Source organism: Staurois parvus, unplaced genomic scaffold (assembly GCF_062004578.1).
Source record: "Staurois parvus isolate SC_StPar_1 unplaced genomic scaffold, SC_StPar_1.0 ptg000116l, whole genome shotgun sequence".
NCBI classification, from domain to species: Eukaryota; Metazoa; Chordata; class Amphibia; order Anura; family Ranidae; genus Staurois; species Staurois parvus.
Window position 1 is genome coordinate 1,738,238 of NW_028317912.1, and position 18,475 is coordinate 1,756,712.

Consider the following 18,475-nt stretch of genomic DNA (forward strand, 5'->3'; position numbering starts at 1 on the left):
CAAATCTGAAAGCTCAGTTTGAAGAGGACTTGACTTTCAAGTTATAAATTGCTCAGTTTGCAATTATGTTTAAAGACAAGGACCACTGCAACAACTCATGTCTCATGAGAAATGATTTCTCCAGCTACGGTAAAATAAAATGACTGAAGATCATTTCCAAGAGATTGTCCTGTTTGAAGAAGGATCTCAAAGAGTAAAATAATGTTCATCAATGACCACTTCACATAATCTATAGTAAAAAGATGCCCAGGATCAGAAGAGGACATCATGGGAACTATTGACCTGGGAATCCGACCATTTCGATTTTACCCTAGGATGAGCAGGTACACATTTCTCAGCATTTATTTCAGGTACTTATATAGTGCTCTCAATTTACGCAGCACTTTACACACACACACACACACACACACACACATTATGTGTGTGTGTGTACACACAAACAATATATATATATATATATACATACATACATACATACACACACACACATATCTAGAAAACTTACATTAATACATACACATACTGGGGACAATTTAGACAGGATCCAATTAACCTACCACGCAGGCAAAGGGAGAACATGCAAACTCTAGGCAGGTGGAGCTGTGGCTGGGATTCGAACAGACGACCCTAGTACTGGCAGCTGAAAGTGCTAACCATTTAACCACTGTGCTGCCCAGGCATCTTTTTTCCTGCAGTTAGTAAACATATATAAACAGTGGAGAAAATTAAAGAGTGGTGCTGGCATATAGCCTGCACTACTCTTCTAAACTAAGATTATGGAGCAGATCCTACTCCTGAAAAACAAAGGGTAGAAGAGAAAGTAGCTTTCCCTGCCTACATGCATGCTATACAGCATCTGACTGGTCAGCACCATCCATGTGATGGTGCTGACCAATCAAATGCCCTCTAGCCGGACCAGTCATTGCTGCAAGGAGAGGAGAGAAAGCGGGGGCTCGCTCTCCTCTCCTACTCTGAGAATATGGAGCATCTGTCACCATAGTATACATCCCCAGTCTCCGATGCAGGAAACCTTCCTGCACCACTCCTGTGGGAAACTCAGGAAAGCTGGGTTCACACAGAAGCATGGGGAAACCGCATACGATTTGGACAGGAACAAAGTATCGGTAATCGGTATCGCCGAGTACTCGACCAAAAGTATCAGTAGTCATACTCGGCATCGGTGCATCCCTAATAGAAATATGTGTGATTTGTTCCGATTTCATGTCTGAGCCACATAACACTGTGCTTAGCTTCCTTACCTTGCAGATTTTTTGTGCGTGAGCTCCAGACAAACTGCCTCCAAACACAGTAAAGTCCTGTAAAAATATAACAGATTCTACTCACATAACACGTTTCATGTTTAGGATACACATCTCACACTGCACAGTACAAAATTTACCTGGCTGAAAACATACACCAGCCTTCCATTAATGCGGCCTTGTCCTGTGACAACACTGTCTCCGGGATACTACAAGAGGAAATAATAATTAACAGAGAAAGTGACATAAAGCTCCAGTTACAAAACTGTGAAATGCCATATAGGTAGAGTATTAAATGCCAGCGGATCCACCCAAAATGCTTTGCAGCACTGGAGTTCCTGGTTCAAATACCAGTCCATCCCCCACAGTTATTACCTTTTGTACCACTATCCCCTCTTAGATTGTAAGCTCCAAGGAGCAGGGCCCTCCTTTCCCTCTTGTATTGAACTGTATTATTGCTGTATTGTCTCCCATTATATTGTAAAGTGCTGAGCAAACTGTTGGCGCTATATAAATCCTGTATAATAATAATAAATATGCCCCAGAATTTGCACGTTCTCCCTGTGTGGGTTTCCTCAAGGTACCCTAGTTTCCTCCCACATTCCAAAGACAGGCTTGTGTGTTAATTAGCTCCTGTCTAAACTGACCCTTTCGGTGTGTATATCACATTCTGCATGCCAGTCCCAAGCTGACCAACTAATGGAGAGTTGAGGAAGAATCTGTTGGCCTACCTCATAAAAAAATTTGTCAAGAAGATTCTATATAAAAATAGCTTTCAAGTCTATCAATCATGGTGCCCAGAAAGTTGCCCCATGGAACTACAGAACGTCTGATATGACTACATGGATATATACATGCTGTAAATACATGAGCTTTATGGGCGATACTAACAGAAATTTGGGAGAATGATTACATAGCTTGGTAGATGTAAGAGAGAAAAAAAAAAAACACCACAAAAAACACACAAGTCAGGACAAGTCAGGATACAACTAATAAATTGTTTGCTTGTCCTTAATTTCCCTCTCGCTCTCTTTAATTCCAGCCCTCTTTTAATCAGGGAACATGCAAATCCTTTGTGGTAACAGATTATAGATCAGTGCCAACTATTTTTTATGAAGCGATTTCAGGATATTAGCAATACGCGGCTTTACTTTGAGGGTGCTTATCAGACAAAAGTAATGAAATAAATGCTAAAAAAAACCCAAAAAACCCCACAAACATCCTAATGCTTCCTAAAACTCTTCAAATAGATATATTTTTCCTTAAGTACATTCTGCAGTTAAAATGGCAAATGAACCCTTCAGTGGCAAGAGGAAAGCCAATTCCTTAGGGCTTCAGTTGATCACCCAGGAATAACTGTTGTGTCCTAGTTTATCCCATTTTCTAATGTCAGTAATCTAATTATTTGGGAACCACTTTAGCTTACCTTTATACAATACAAGAAATGGTATTCCCAAAATCTACTGGAAGCAGGTTCACATAGCCGCCAATAATAATCCAACCTGCTTTACAAGTTTGAATCTCATGGGCAACAAGTGAAACAAAGACGGAGAGAGGAAGTTGCACACCAAAGACATCAGAAGACCCTTCCACTGTGTAAGTAGCTCTCTGGAATCTGGTTCTAGCAGCGTACACAACACATAGGAGTCAAAGAAGCCTATTCGAGCGATTTAAGGGGGGGTGGGGGACTGGCAGTACCGACTTCCTAATGATGATACTGGTAACTTTGCTAGTATGCTGATGGTTGCAATGCTTCCCAAATCACAGATTTAAAAGACGTCAACAAAATCAAAAGTTTTGACTTTACTTGCTGCAGATCAGCGACTTCAAAAGTATTGAACTTGGAAACAGTCAGAAAATGAGCATTTTCTACGAGTAACAGCAGCCAGATAAACTGAGAAACCTTTGAGTGCGAGTGGCATGGTTGCAATGTAATTGATAAGCATTACAAGCCTTTTGGTTGAATTCAATTGTTTACATGACATTGCCATTTAAATAAAAAAAAAACACATGGAATTGCTGTACCTGGCAAAGTGGTCCCTGCAGATAAGTTGGAAAACAAAAGGGTTGGTTTGTGTACCCATTTAGGTTTTATTTAATGCCAGGTATGTGTAGAGGCCACACAAGTGCCATAAAAATATGTGCCATGGGTTCTATAATAAAAAGGTGTGACATTTCACAATGAAGGAAAAGCATTTATTTAGCAATGGCTGCCTTATAAATCCCCAATCATAAATAATAAAATGATAATATAGGATCTCTCTCATGTAGGAGCCTACGTCCACTCTAAACGGAAGAGATTAATATGATGGTTAGCTCAATTATTGTCTGGAAATTGTCACAAGAGATGCAGTGCTTTAGCAGAGACATGCATAGAAAAGACAGTGGAATAAGGCACTAGGCAATCTGCTGACACGGCTACACTATTAGTGTGCAGATTCTTCTGTCAGCTCCCCCATCTAGTGATCATAAACAATACTTCATTAGCATTTGGGTTTGCGAAATGGAGCCAACTGCGATAAGCCGCGGGAGACCCTGTGAATAGCTGGGGATGAGAATCCCCACTGAATGCAAAGGAAATGAGGTCAACATCATCCACAACCATTTACAGTCAACTGCATGAAATCACTCATGCAGCATTTACCTGCAGACTGTCTACGTCCAGGGCCAATCATGCACAGGTGATCACATGAGCAAATACATGTTGTTGGCCACAAATAGCTGAGAGTCATTAGCTTTCCATTGCTTTAAATGGGGATTCCCATCGGCAACAAATCACAAAACAGCCCCATTTGCTAATGTGGGCCTGAAAGGTTTTTTACCTTTACAGACCTGACAAAGATTGAATTGAGGGCCAGTTCACATCAGAACACAGGTGTCTTGTTTACTTAATTACCCCCAAACTCAGGTCACAAATGCAATGTGTTTGCCTGCCTTGAATCAAATTGTACAATAATACCATATGTTCCGGTTGATGTGCATGCCCTACTTTTGGTGCGGTCCAGAGCAATTCCAGCCCATTAAAATGAATAGGATGAAATTGCACGTGAATTGTACAGCAACACACAGTGCATTCCTGTGCGATTCTTGGTGTTAACCAGCACTTTTCAACCAGGGTGCCTTCAGGTTTCTTTACGGGTGCCTTGGCAAAATGTCTAAAAATGGCATACAAGCAAGCAGGTGGATCAATTGTGCACCATTACAACCTTCTAGCCCCTGGAGTCCTAACAACCAATGACATCATAGCTTGATAAGGAGGGGGGAGCGATTAAAAAAATAATAAATAATCACAAATCCCTTGAGAGGCAATTATTGGATATATACAGGATAAGATCAAATTAACTGTTTCCATCTTTGTAAACCCTCTACTACTCAGATTGCAAATTTTTGAAACCAACAGAGGAACAAAAAAATTCTAGACTGAGAAAATTCACCATTCTGAAATCCTGAAGCCTATTTTCACTGTATATTTATGGTGCAGGTAAATGCATGACGAGCTCTGTGCCATTATAAACAGAGATGCTGATCTCAACTTATACTCACACAGACTAGAATGATACAAATGTCATACATTTTGTGCATAGTTTCACTTACACTTAAAGTGACATTAAAGCTTCATTTTTTCTTCTTTATTTATTTATTTATTTTTTAAACAACAAACATTCAATATTATACTTACCTGTTCTTTGCAATGGTTTTGCACAGGGCAGCCCAGATCCTCTTCTTTTAAGGTCCCACTAGCGGCTCCTCCCCCTTGAGCACTGCCCCCAGGGAAAGCCAGGTGCCCTGGGGGCACTGCTGCATGCTCATCCACAAGCTGCAGCTCTATGCGTCCATATGCGTCTCAGACCCCCCACCCCCCCCACTCTCTCCTCATTAGCTGTTTCTGACAGCAGCAGGAGCCAAAGGACTCCCCTTGCTGTCTCAGCCAATGTGAAGGAAGAGTCCCCAGACGGCAGAGGCTGTCAAGAACGTCACTGGATCAGAGGGGGCTCAGGTATGGATTGGGGGGGCTGGGGGAGACCGCTGCACACATAGGTTTTTTTTAACCTTCATGCACAGAATACATGAAGGTAAAAAAACCTTGAGCCTTTACAGAACCACCTTAAGTGCACCAAACACCAAAAAGGTATTTGACCGATAAGAATAGATATTATATAGTAAAGAAAGGAGAAAAATGTACCTTGTTTCTGTCCTCTTGCATTCCGAAATCGGCACATCGGTGTTCCACAAACATGTCATACTCTGCGAAACTGCCAGGATCCAGCAACAGACCAATCCTCTCCCGGGCTGTCAGCTTTCCCTGGAATACAGGACAAAACGCAAACAGTTTACTTTAGACATGAAGGGGTTTATTTACTAAAGCTGGAGAGTCCAAAATCAGACTCCCTTCTGCATAGAAACCAATCAGCTTCCAGGTTTCATTGCCAAAGCTTCATTGAACAAGCTGAGGTTAGAAGCTGATTGGTTTCTATGCAGAAGGGAGTCTGATTTTGGACTCTCCAGCTTTAGTAAATAAACCCCGAAGGGTCTACTACATTCTCTATTAGGCAAAACGTCATTCATGACAAATATCACCACTAAAAAGATTATATGGCCAAACATATGTAAACACTCCAAATCACTGAGTTCAGGGGTTTCGAATAAAGGGTATTGTTCATGCTGTAGCATACAAAAACATTTTAGACGATTGTGTAAATCAGCCCCTTTCAACCATGATTCCTCCAAAAGGTTTCTAGGGGTTCACTGAGCAATCAGCTAAGAAGATTATTGGCGTCAGTGGTTACTTATCTGAGAGGCAAAGATTGCTATCTGTAAGAGAAGCATTCTTCCCGCTGGCCACCAATGCAAGGAGCATTCTTCCCGCTGGCCACCAATGCAAGGCGCATTCTTCCCGCTGGCCACCAATGCAAGGCGCATTCTTCCCGCTGGCCACCAATGCAAGGCGCATTCTTCCCGCTGGCCACCAATGCAAGGCGCATTCTTCCCGCTGGCCACCAATGCAAGGCGCATTCTTCCCGCTTGCCACCAATGCAAGGAACATTCTTCCCGCTGGCCACCAATGCAAGGAACAGTCTTCCCGCTGACCACCAATGCAAGGAACAGTCTTCCCGCTGACCACCAATGCAAGGAACAGTCTTCCCGCTGGCCACCAATGCAAGGCGCATTCTTCCCGCTGGCCACCAATGCAAGGCGCATTCTTCCCGCTGATCACCAATGCAAGGAACATTCTTCCCGCTTGCCACCAATGCAAGGAACATTCTTCCCGCTGGCCACCAATGCAAGGAACAGTCTTCCCGCTGACCACCAATGCAAGGAACAGTCTTCCCGCTGACCACCAATGCAAGGAACAGTCTTCCCGCTGACCACCAATGCAAGGAACAGTCTTCCCGCTGACCACCAATGCAAGGAACAGTCTTCCCGCTGACCACCAATGCAAGGAACAGTCTTCCCGCTGACCACCAATGCGAGGAACAGTCTTCCCGCTGACCACCAATGCAAGGAACAGTCTTCCCGCTGACCACCAATGCAAGGAACAGTCTTCCCGCTGACCACCAATGCGAGGAACATTCTTCCCGCTGACCACCAATGCGAGGAACATTCTTCACGCTGACCACCAAAGTGAGGAACATTCTTCCCGCTGACCACCAATGCGAGGAACATTCTTCCCGCTGATCACCAAAGTAAGGAGCATTCTTCCCAATGACCAACATAAGGTGCATTCTTCCCGCTGGCCACCAGTGTAAGAAGCATTCCTCCCAGTGACCATCCTGGTAATGTCCTGTGAGCCATAGGTACAGAACTTATTAGCAGGGATTCCCTGATGCTTGAAAGCTATTTCAAGGGTTCCTCCATGTTAAAAGGGGTAAGAAATGCTGCTCTAAACATTGTGGGAACAATTTTAGGAAGGCCATTTTCTGTTCCAGTATGACTGTGCCCTGTGCACAAAGACAAATCCATATAGGCATGGTTTGATGAATTCGTTGTGAAGGAGCTCAAGTGATCTGCACAGAGCCCTGGCCTGAACCCAACAGCCAGCCAACTCTTTTCAGCATTTTAAGTCTCTTCTACAAAAAGACTATTACGTCTACTAAGTTAAGCCATTATGGTTGTATTTGCCCCTTTGCTTCCCCTTCTCATGACACCCTCTGTGCCAGTGTGCCATAAGGACAGAAGTGAGGACACATTTTGGCAGCCAGCGTACAACGACATAGCATTCCCTACTCTTTCCAAAAAAAAAAAAAAAAAAACCCTAAAAACAAAAATAAACATTTTAACTACTTTTTTTTTTTTCAAACTACTTTTCTATTCATCACAATCATCTGAAATCTCTGCCACAGATGAAGGCTGCCATTGCCTAACTCCAAAACAACTTTTTCATTTTGGGATAGACAAGTAGTGTCAAGAAAAAGGGCAATAAATGAGGGGAGTGCTTGTTATTGGGTCAGTAATACACAAACAGTAATAACAGCCTGACAGAGGATTGAACTCATCTTCATGTAACTGAAGAAGAAATGCTTTTGGTGTAGAGCCCTGGCCTAAGGTCTGCTGCTCCACTGTTATTAGATTTTTACCAGATGTTACTATGGTATACTGAAATATAACTTCAAGCATTTCATAGGTGTCAAAGGCTTTTTATTGACAATTACATTTAGGTTATGCAAAGAGTCAATATCTGAAGTGTTGACCCTTCTTTTTCAAGACCTCTGCAATTCACCCTGGCATGCTGTCAATCAACTTCTGGGCCACATCCTGACTGATGTCAGCCCATTCTTGCATAATCAATGCTTGGAGTTTGTATCACAGTTGTTTCAGTGGCTGCTAGAGTAGTGCAATTCATTGTTTGACCTAGAACAATTATTTTTCCTTTATATACAATGCTTGGAGTTTGTCAGAATTTGTGGGGGTTTTTTTTGTTCACCTGCTTCTTGAGCATTGACCACAAGTTCTCAATGGGATTAAGTATGTATCGGGAGCGTGCCGATCCCTGCCGGCTCCTGATCACAAGCATGTACCGGGAGCGTGCCGATCCCTGTCGGCTCCTGATCACAAGCATGTACCGGGAGCGTGGCGATCCCTGCCGGCTCCTGATCACAAGCATGTACCGGGAGCGTGGCGATCCCTGCCGGCTCCTGATCACAAGCATGTACCGGGAGCGTGGCGATCCCTGCCGGCTCCTGATCACAAGCATGTACCGGGAGCGTGGCGATCCCTGCCGGCTCCTGATCACAAGCATGTACCGGGAGCGTGGCGATCCCTGCCGGCTCCTGATCACAAGCATGTACCGGGAGCGTGGCGATCCCTGCCGGCTCCTGATCACAAGCATGTACCGGGAGCGTGGCGATCCCTGCCGGCTCCTGATCACAAGCATGTACCGGGAGCGTGGCGATCCCTGCCGGCTCCTGATCACAAGCATGTACCGGGAGCGTGGCGATCCCTGCCGGCTCCTGATCACAAGCATGTACCGGGAGCGTGGCGATCCCTGCCGGCTCCTGATCACAAGCATGTACCGGGAGCGTGGCGATCCCTGCCGGCTCCTGATCACAAGCATGTACCGGGAGCGTGGCGATCCCTGCCGGCTCCTGATCACAAGCATGTACCGGGAGCGTGGCGATCCCTGCCGGCTCCTGATCACAAGCATGTACCGGGAGCGTGGCGATCCCTTCCGGCTCCTGATCACAAGCACGTACCGGGAGCGTGGCGATCCCTGCCGGCTCCTGATCACAAGCACGTACCGGGAGCGTGGCGATCCCTGCCGGCTCCTGATCACAAGCACGTACCGGGAGCGTGGCGATCCCTGCCGGCTCCTGATCACAAGCACGTATCGGGAGCGTGCCGATCCCTGCCGGCTCCTGATCACAAGCACGTACCGGGAGCGTGCCGATCCCTGCCGGCTCCTGATCACAAGCACGTACCGGGAGCGTGCCGATCCCTGCCGGCTCCTGATCACAAGCACGTACCGGGAGCGTGCCGATCCCTGCCGGCTCCTGATCACAAGCACGTACCGGGAGCGTGCCGATCCCTGCCGGCTCCTGATCACAAGCACGTACCGGGAGCGTGCCGATCCCTGCCGGCTCCTGATCACAAGCATGTACCGGGAGCGTGCCGATCCCTGCCGGCTCCTGATCACAAGCATGTATTGGGAGCGTGCGGATCCCTGCCGGCTCCTGATGTTGTAACAGGGCCACATATATGCGTGCTAGTAATACATTTTTCCCAGGTGAGCAGTGATACATGTAAAACACATTATGTGCCTTGTTAAAGATAAGTTCACTTTTTAGAAAAAATAAAAAATTGTTGAAAAAAAATGTCAAATGTCAAAAAAAGTGCATTTGTGATTTTTGTTTTTGAAACCTGGAAAGCATTGCACCCGTGATCATCAGATCACTGGTGTCATGCAGGACTCCTGCAGACTGTCAATGTAATCTGTCTGCTCATACCTCATATATCATACAGGCAGGCAGCTTCACACTGCCTCAGGGCCAGTTCACACTACATGCGTTTCAGTTGCTTTTTTTCTGCATTCAAAAAACGCACAGAAAGTAGGTTATATGGTTGTCAATGTCATAGTTCACATCAGTGCTTGCACTTCCAATGCTCTCTGGATGCAGAAAAAAAAAAAAAAGTAGAACAGGCTGCATATTTCCTGCACAGAACTGTACTTGAACGCATCAAAAACGCACTGGAACATATGTGTCCCTATTTTAATTGAAGAAAAAGAGAGGGGGGAAAAATGAACTGGAATGCATAAAAGGCACCAGAACGCGTCAAAACGCACATGCAGAAACGCATCTGGACGCAGTGCCGTGGAAGATCTTTGAGAATTACAAGCCATCAGTACTTGTGGTGCATTCACTGAACTGTGTGAATGAATGACGCAGCTGTGTGTGTGGAGCCTTGCGCGTTTATAAAACTAACAGCTAATTAGGGGGAACTTCTCCCCATACTGCTGTCAGGGGATCGCCGAGTGGCTGCAGGAGCGAGAACCTGCTCCAGCCTAAAACCGGGTGGAAAAGGTAACATGTTCCTGAAGGTGAACTTATCCTTTAAGCACACGGATGTGAGCGGGCCCTCTGGTTTGTCACCAGAACATGAGGTGAAGGAAATCTTCCAATGGGGACATATATTCCAGGCCACTGACATTGTATGGATTACCTCTCACTTCCTGTTGTGTCTCCAGGTCAGGAAGTGAAGGGAAATCTCTTTAAAAGGGGACACAGACAGCTAAATCAACCAAACAGATGGGTGTTCCTGCACTATCCAAAATAGAAAAATGTTTGCCCGTGTGTGTGTGTGTATATATATATATATATATATATATATATATATACACACACATACACGTGCACACAATTGAAAAATAAAACTTGTATTGCCAGGTTCCCCCGCAGGCAGTGTATGCAGACCATTCCATTCTTTAGTAGTGGATATCAGCCCGCCCCTGTCCCGGGTTGTCCTGTGTCCTCTGCCCTCCTCACCCTCTTGTGCTGGGCCTCAATCCTCGCCTCCCCGCCGCCCAGGAGGGCCTCGCTTTTCTTCTTCTCTATCCTCTCCGGCACAGACAGGTGAGTGACGGAATAGAGACGGCCCGGTGTCCGGTGTACCCGGAGCCCGGCCAGGAGCCGGGACACACCACGGATGGCAGCCATGACAACTCCTCCCTTCTCAGGCCAATCAGCACGCCAGCAGAACACAGCTGCCAACCAGAACAAACATAGGACCTTGTTAGTCCAATAGAAAAGCAGATAATGATTCACCAATGGGGAAGCAACGGTGAAAAAGCGGGCGAATCACAGCGCCGTGCTGAGAACAAGCAGGTAGAGAACCACTCACACGTGTGTAACAGCGGGCCAATCAGTGACCGGGAGAGTTGGAGGTGTGAAGTCACCCTTCAGGAAGGTGTCATGTGGAAGGGAGCTGGAGGGCTCTTTCACAATGTTCTATGGATCTGGATAGCTTAACACAGACAGTAGGCAATGGCCCATAGAAAACAATTGTTTGCAGTGTGCCCCACATCTTATCTCTGTGTACTGCTGGTCGTAGATTGGAGGGCTGCTTCCCACCAAAACGTGCTGCAGGAAGGCGAACGCGCCGCTTTTGCGATCTGCAGGAAGGCGAACGCGCCGCTTTTGCGATCTGCAGGAAGGCGAACGCGCCGCTTTTGCGATCTGCAGGAAGGCGAACGCGCCGCTTCTGCGATCTGCAGGAAGGAGAACGCGCCGCTTTTGCGATCTGCAGGAAGGAGAACGCGCCGCTTTTGCGATCTGCAGGAAGGAGAACGCGCTGCTTTTGCGATCTGCAGGAAGGAGAACGTGCTGCTTTTGCGATCTGCAGGAAGGCGAATGCGCTGCTTTTGTGATCTGCATGCAGATACGGATATATTTTTAATAGCATCCCAGACGCTGATTGCAAATGCAGTGCATTTGTGGGCACCAAATCGCATGGTACCATGCAGTTTGCAGCAGAGCTTTTTGAAAAATTAAGGGCCAGTTCACACCAGAATGCGTTTCCTGCACCATGTTCAAAATGCACTACGCTTACCGTCTGCAGAGGGTGTCAGGCTGGTTTCACACTATTGCAGGTCTGAGAATTTCTGCTCTTCCCGCACCCACAACCACTTGCAGCCAAAACACACTGCTCAGTCATTCTAAATGGCACCCCTATGCATCTAAAACTTCAGCGTGGGTGCAGGAACCACAGGGCAATGCCATGGTGCAAAAGATGAACAGGCTGCTGTGCCTGCGCAAATGTGCAAAATTGTGAACTTGCAATTAGTGCCTATTCACATTAGGAACTGCATTGGAACCGCACAGGAGTGCTGTATGGTGTCTGTGTGACTCACATGCAGTTCTGTGCAGTGCTATTTTAGGCCATTCATTTTGAATGGGCTGAAACCACCCGCACCAAAAGTAATGCATATGCTACTTATTGAAACTCACTGCAGCTGTATAGCATGGTACTTTTGTACTATACGAACCAGTGCGGGCAAGCTCACTGCTATTGCGTCCTGTGTTTGGGGTGTCGTTAACATTGTACTGACACCCGCTGCACATCACATGGGCAGTGCGATATGAATGCGGTGCGGAATACCTCACAGGAACATGGGTTTCCCGTACCACATTCTAGTGTGAACAGACCCTGGACAACACCCAAATGCAGTGCGTTTGCCTGCACCAGATCGCATAGTACACAGGGGAAGACTGACCATTTGGGCACTGCCCAAGGTCAGTAGGGGGCCCCATGAGATGCCCCTGGTACCTTTTTATAGACTTTTACAGGTGTGCTTTGAGTGTGGGCAAGGACACATGGGCCCCATGAACCCCTATTGCCTGGGGGCCCCATGAGTTGTCAGTCCGATCCTGATAGTACAGTAGTATCATGCAATCTAGTTGCTGTGCGTTTTTCTACAGTAGTGTGTGCACGGCGTTCGGTGCAGTCTGGTGCGATTTCAGCCCATTCAAATGAATGGGCTGAAATTGCACTGTGCCTGGATCACGTGAACTGGCCCTAATATGCGTGCACTACCTTTTCTACATTCCATGAATGGGCTGTGATAATCACACCACATGAGAACGTGCCTTCTGGCACAATGTTTCTGCCAAATAAAGTTAAAAAAAAAAAGTAAACAATGCCTTGTATTGTAATAACTCAAAGCACCACCACTGCACAACAGACACCAATCCACAGGGGTTTCATCTCGTTTGAAGGGGCCCTCTGAGGAAGCTATAGTTGCCTGTAAATAGCTGGAGTCCTATTGTCCTCTCTGTCATAGTGGAACGCCTGCAGGCAGCTCCGGGGGCACATGTGAGGTGTATTGACAACCTCCTAGATAGGAGTGAAGAATGGTCTCAGCCATGGCCCCTCCCAGGCCGCTCCTCTAACACATTTGGCCCCACAGGGCTTAGTCATAGAGATACTAAGCTTCACCCCTATGACCAAGCCCCGAGGTCGGGGTGCAGGGCTGCTGTTGGAAACCACGGGGCCCCATACAGCCGAACTGATCGATACCAATCACTTACTGTGTTCATTCAGGAAAGAAAGGGGTTTGTAAATTTAACATATGTACCAGACCCTTCTCCCACTCTCCAACCTGAAGGATCCATTTGTGTGCTTGCAACTGCCAGTTGGAAGCAGAGGAGGAAAGCCAGCAGCACTTCAAGGGTGGGGGCACACAGGGGGGCCTGGGCAACAGGTGATGATTTCAGCTAAGGGGGGGGGGGTTATTTACTGGAACCAATTCCCTGTATGGCTATCCCTGCAGCAGATGGGAGGGAGAGGAGAAGAATTCAGCTGTTGCAGGAAAAGCCATACAGAGCATCATTTCCAGTAATTCCCCCACCGCCATTCTGATCACCCTCCCTGCCCACATTCAATTCACCCAGCTGTCTGGGCCCCCCTGCTGGCCTGAGCCCCATACAAGAGGGATGGTGGAGCCCCCTTATCCACAGCCCTGGCTGGGTGAAACACATCAGTGGGCTTGGCTCGGGGGGGGGGTCCATGGCTAAGGTCGCTCTTCACGCCTAAGTTCAGGCTGTCTGCGCTATCTGTACATTGTTCACACCCAATACTTTATAATGAGTTTTTTGGACCCAGCACCCACACAAGTTGTGGACCATTGGAGCAGGGATCTCGGCTCTTAGAGTGGCACTAAAAATCTATCTAATACAGGTCACTTTACAGGCTACCAGTTTAGGCGTGAACTATGGCCATATAATTACTGCTTTCAGCGTTTGTGACGATACCTTACATGTATAGTGCAATTGAGGTTTACATACACATGGTTGCCCTACATTGCGCTTTTTATTTGGGGTGTGTGCAGGGGTGATGGGAGTGTTTTTTTTAATTGATGCATTTTTTACAAATTTTTTTTTTAATACTTGCCCTCCAGAAGATTTACCCCTCCTTCCTGACCAGGCCATTTCTTGCAATACGGCGCTGCGTTACTTTAAATGACAATTGCACGGTCACAAAAAGCTGTACATAAATGCATTTAATGTCATTTTTTCCCATAAATAGAGCTTTCTTTCTATGGTATTTGATCACCTGTGCATTTTTTTTTTTTTTTGCGCTATAAACAAAAAAAGACTGAAAAAGAAACAAATATAAATCGAAAGAGAAAAATGGGGGGACCATCGGGTGGTAGAAGGTCATACCCCAACCCATACCATAGTGCCATGTCTCTATTAATAGATAATGAAAACAAACATTTCTAATGGACTTTCTAGGCACAAAGCTTGGTACACAAAAAATAAAACCAATTTTGCTTTATAAACATATCACTTTAAAACATTTCTTGTATGTCATTTTTAAAAAATCACAGTGCACACTTGAAACACAGCTGATTCCCCACAACCAACCAACCATAAAGGACTGATTCCAAAAAGAAGTTGAGTTACAATAGTACAAACAGTAGACTTCTTTTAGAAGGTGGGGAGTATTCAAGCTGTGTGACAGACGCCCAACATGTTTCGCGACTGGAGTCGCTTCTTCAGGGGCTAGCAACGCATCGGAAGATGATAGATAGACTTGAGCAATATACATGTATATAAATTCAAACAAAAGTTACAACATAGGTAGCACTTATAAACACTTACATAGTTAACCAGTGTGCATAGTGTGGCAAAGGACTCCCCAGCGCAACCACAAACAGAACCCCCCCAGGCCAACATGGAAGGGTGGAACCTTCAGTTGTGTGTGGGGGCGCATCGCCCAAACGATAAGCGGGTAGAGAACCCCCACGAGACTCCCAAATACTCAGCGGTTAAAATATATTTCAGAAATGCCAGTTGACGATCTATAACGTCAGTGTGATATTCCAAAACCGGCCAGATTGATGATGTAATGCAAAGTAGGAGAGATCGTATTATAAATTGACCAATATCCCACAGGGACAATTAATCTGGCAATACATCGTAGGCTCAGATCAACAAGAAAAATGTACCTCTATGCTTGAAACGATGTATCAATTGTGTAAACCAAGAAGGCCAGTATATACACGATCCCTCACTACAGAGTAAAGGGCAGAAAACTTAACCCCCAACAGGTAACTTCCGATATGGAGTACAGGAGCTGCGCAGCCTAGAAGAGGAAAAGGGAAAAAAACAGAAGACCCTCATTAATGTAACCACTCTCTATAGTCATGTCCCTAAAAGATCTGAAGAGTAGTCCTTGGAAATATTTAAAGCAGACCTGCTAGCCATCCAATGCCCAAACAAATTAGCAGCAACAAAAGATTTAAAAATATTTAAAAGAAAAAGATAAAAAATACTTCAGGCTCGGCTTCTAGGAGGCATGGGTGACATTACTGTGCCTTACCACTGCTTACTGGAAAAGCACACCAGCCCATTCCAAAGATAGGGTCTAGCAGGATTTTGAACGCTCAGTAGTGAAGGGCAGTGACGTCTGAGTGAGCTCTCCATTGTGCTGACCAGATGATATTGTTCTTACAAGTTTCTTCTCCAATCGAACAATGGCATACTGGGAACTTAACAAACATATGTAGCACATCCCCTCTTGGGGCAGTGTAGAATGGCCCCCTTTAGCCTGCTGTAAAGTGATTTTAGGTCACAGGAGTGCCAAAGTAAGCTTTGGCCATACTTCTTTTTAATGTCCCATTCACATAAATTTATCAGTAATGTATTAGCATTTTAATTTGACTCAATTTTAATTCCACAACATCCAGTTATGGAATATGCACCTTTTGTGTGAAGTATATAACCTTGAATTTGGGATTACTTGCTATGCTAATAAATATTACAGGACAATATCAATTATTAAACAAACAAAAAGGTTTCTACAGCCTTCCACCTGTTGTATCAAGTATTTCCTTTCATTTAGGGCTGCTCTAGGGCTTCCAGTGTTCTCTTAGTCATGCTGAACTACATTCCTTGTTGCATACATTGTTAAATAATGCAAGTGGAGACAACTGGTAGATGCTTCACTGCAGTAACAGGGTAGAAAAATAATCAGTGGTCAAAAAATAATTACTTCTAGAAGGAAGTAATTATAAATTAAACATCAAGGATTTGGGATACAAAATGTTAGGGTGATGTTGAGGATCATCACTCAATAAATTGTAGTTGTGTTCACTTTGAATATCCAATAACGTACAGATTAAATAAACAGGAATTTGCATTTTACATGACTAGACCTAAGACATTTATTGAGTGAAGATTCTTAACTTCTGCAATATATCAGTCTCAATGAATGGTGTATTTTTTTTCTTTTTATTACAGGTACTTACATAGCACCAACAATTTTCGCAACACCTAACATATACTGTATATTGTACATTCATGTCAGTTGCTGCCCTCAAAGAGCTTCAGTGGCGACTCTAGGTACAATATATAGCGGACGCACATAAGATACCACAGTCAAAACTGGGAGGGGGGCACTAATAATAATTTTCACCACTAAATCATACCACTGAAAAACAAAATAAGTATATACTTTATAAATAAGATTACAAAATACGAGAGTAATGCGGTACGCAATGATACCTTCCTACCTGCTTCAAACATAAAAAATTAAATGCATTCATTTTGTTGTTTTGTTATAATTTATTTTGGATTTGTTGAAGTACGTTATTATTGTGATTTGGAGATTCGTATAACTCTGCATCTATGAATAACAAAAAATTTCATCCAAATTTTGATTCGTAATGAAACAAAGTGCACATATCTAGCTCCTGCTCCTCTCAACCAAGCTTTTGAGAAAGTGAAGGTACAGCGGCGACTCTAGGAACAATATATGGGGGGCACATAAGATACCACATTCAAAACTGGGGTGGGGGGATTAATCATTTTTCACCACTAAATCAGACCACTGAAAAAATTAAATAAATACACCCTGTTCCAAATTATTATGCAAATTCTATTTAAGTGTCACAAAGATTAAATATTTTGTTTTTCAGTGTAACTCATGGATGGCATTGTGTGTCAGGGCTCTTTTGATCACTGAAAACAATCTCGGACACCTGTGATAATTAGATTGGCAGGTGAGCCCAATTTAAGGAAAAACTACTAAAGAACGGTGTTCCACATTATTAAGCACAGCACCATTTTCAAGCAATATGGGGAAGAAAAAGGATCTCTCTGCTGCCGAAAAGAGTGAAATAGTTCAATGCCTTGGATGAGGTATGAAAACATTAGATATTTTACGAAAACGTAAGCATGATCATCGCACTATCAAGAGATTTGTGGCTGATTCAGAGCACAGACGGGTTTGTGCAGATAATGGCACATTGAGGAAGATTTCTGCCAGATCCATGCATTGGATCAAGAGAGCAGCTGCTAAAATACCATTACATAGCAGCAAACAGATATTTGAAGCTGCTGGTGCCTCTGGAGTCCCATGACATCAAGGTGTAGAGTCCTCCAAAGTCTTGCAAGGCGGTGGTGGAGTCATGTTTTGGGCCGGAATCATGGGAACAGAGCTGGTCGGTCCCTTTAGGGCCCCCGAAGGTGTAAAGATGACCTCTGCAAAGTATGTGGAGTTTATGACGGACCTCTTTCTTCCCTGGTACAGAAGGAAGAACTATGCTTTCCGTAATAAAATCATCTTCATGCATGACAATGCACCATCTCATGCTGCAAAGAATACCTCTGCATCAATGGCTGCTATGGGCATAAAAGGAGAGAAAGTCATGGTGTGGCCTCCATCTTCCCCTGACCTCAATCCTATTGAGAACCTTTGGAGCATCCTCAAGCAAAAGATCTATGAGGGTGGGAGGCAGTTTACATCCAAACAGCAGCTCTGGGAGGCTATTCTGACATCTTACAAACAAATTCAAGCAGAAACTGTCCAAAAACTCCCAAGTTCAATGGATGCAAGACTTGTGAAGCTGCTATCAAATAAGGGGTTCTATGTTACAATGTAACGTGACCTGTTAAAATGTTTAAAAAGTTAAAATGTTGTTAAAAGTTTGATTGAAATAGCTTTTGATTTCAGTAAATATGCTGCAAACACAACAAATGACAATTTTCAGTTCTTTACAACCTATAAAGTGATTTGAACTTACTGTGTGTAATAATTTGGAACAGTGCATTGTAAGTTTTGTATGTTTAACAAAAATCCTGTTATCATTAGGAGGTTTGTTCAATAAAATTTGAATTGTACTCTTAATAGTTGATAACATGAGAATTATGCTGACTGTTATTTACATCAATTATTTAGGTAAATGAGAAAAATATAATTTGCTTAATAATTTGGAACAC

General features: G+C 44.5%; 1 protein-coding gene across 1 annotated transcript in view; it reads right to left on the reverse strand.

The window, feature by feature from the left end:
* The window catches only part of PCCB (propionyl-CoA carboxylase subunit beta), a 29,390-nt gene extending 18,453 nt beyond the window's left edge, over positions 1–10,937 (reverse strand). The window contains exons 1-4 of the mRNA XM_089671951.1: positions 10,739–10,937; positions 5,443–5,562; positions 1,400–1,468; positions 1,260–1,316 (exon numbers count right to left, since the gene is read on the reverse strand). Coding sequence (XP_089528077.1) covers positions 1,260–1,316; positions 1,400–1,468; positions 5,443–5,562; positions 10,739–10,909 — 417 coding nt within the window. The 5' untranslated portion in view covers positions 10,910–10,937. The remainder of the gene's footprint in view (positions 1–1,259; positions 1,317–1,399; positions 1,469–5,442; positions 5,563–10,738) is intronic.
* Between the last annotated feature and the right edge of the window lie 7,538 nt (positions 10,938–18,475).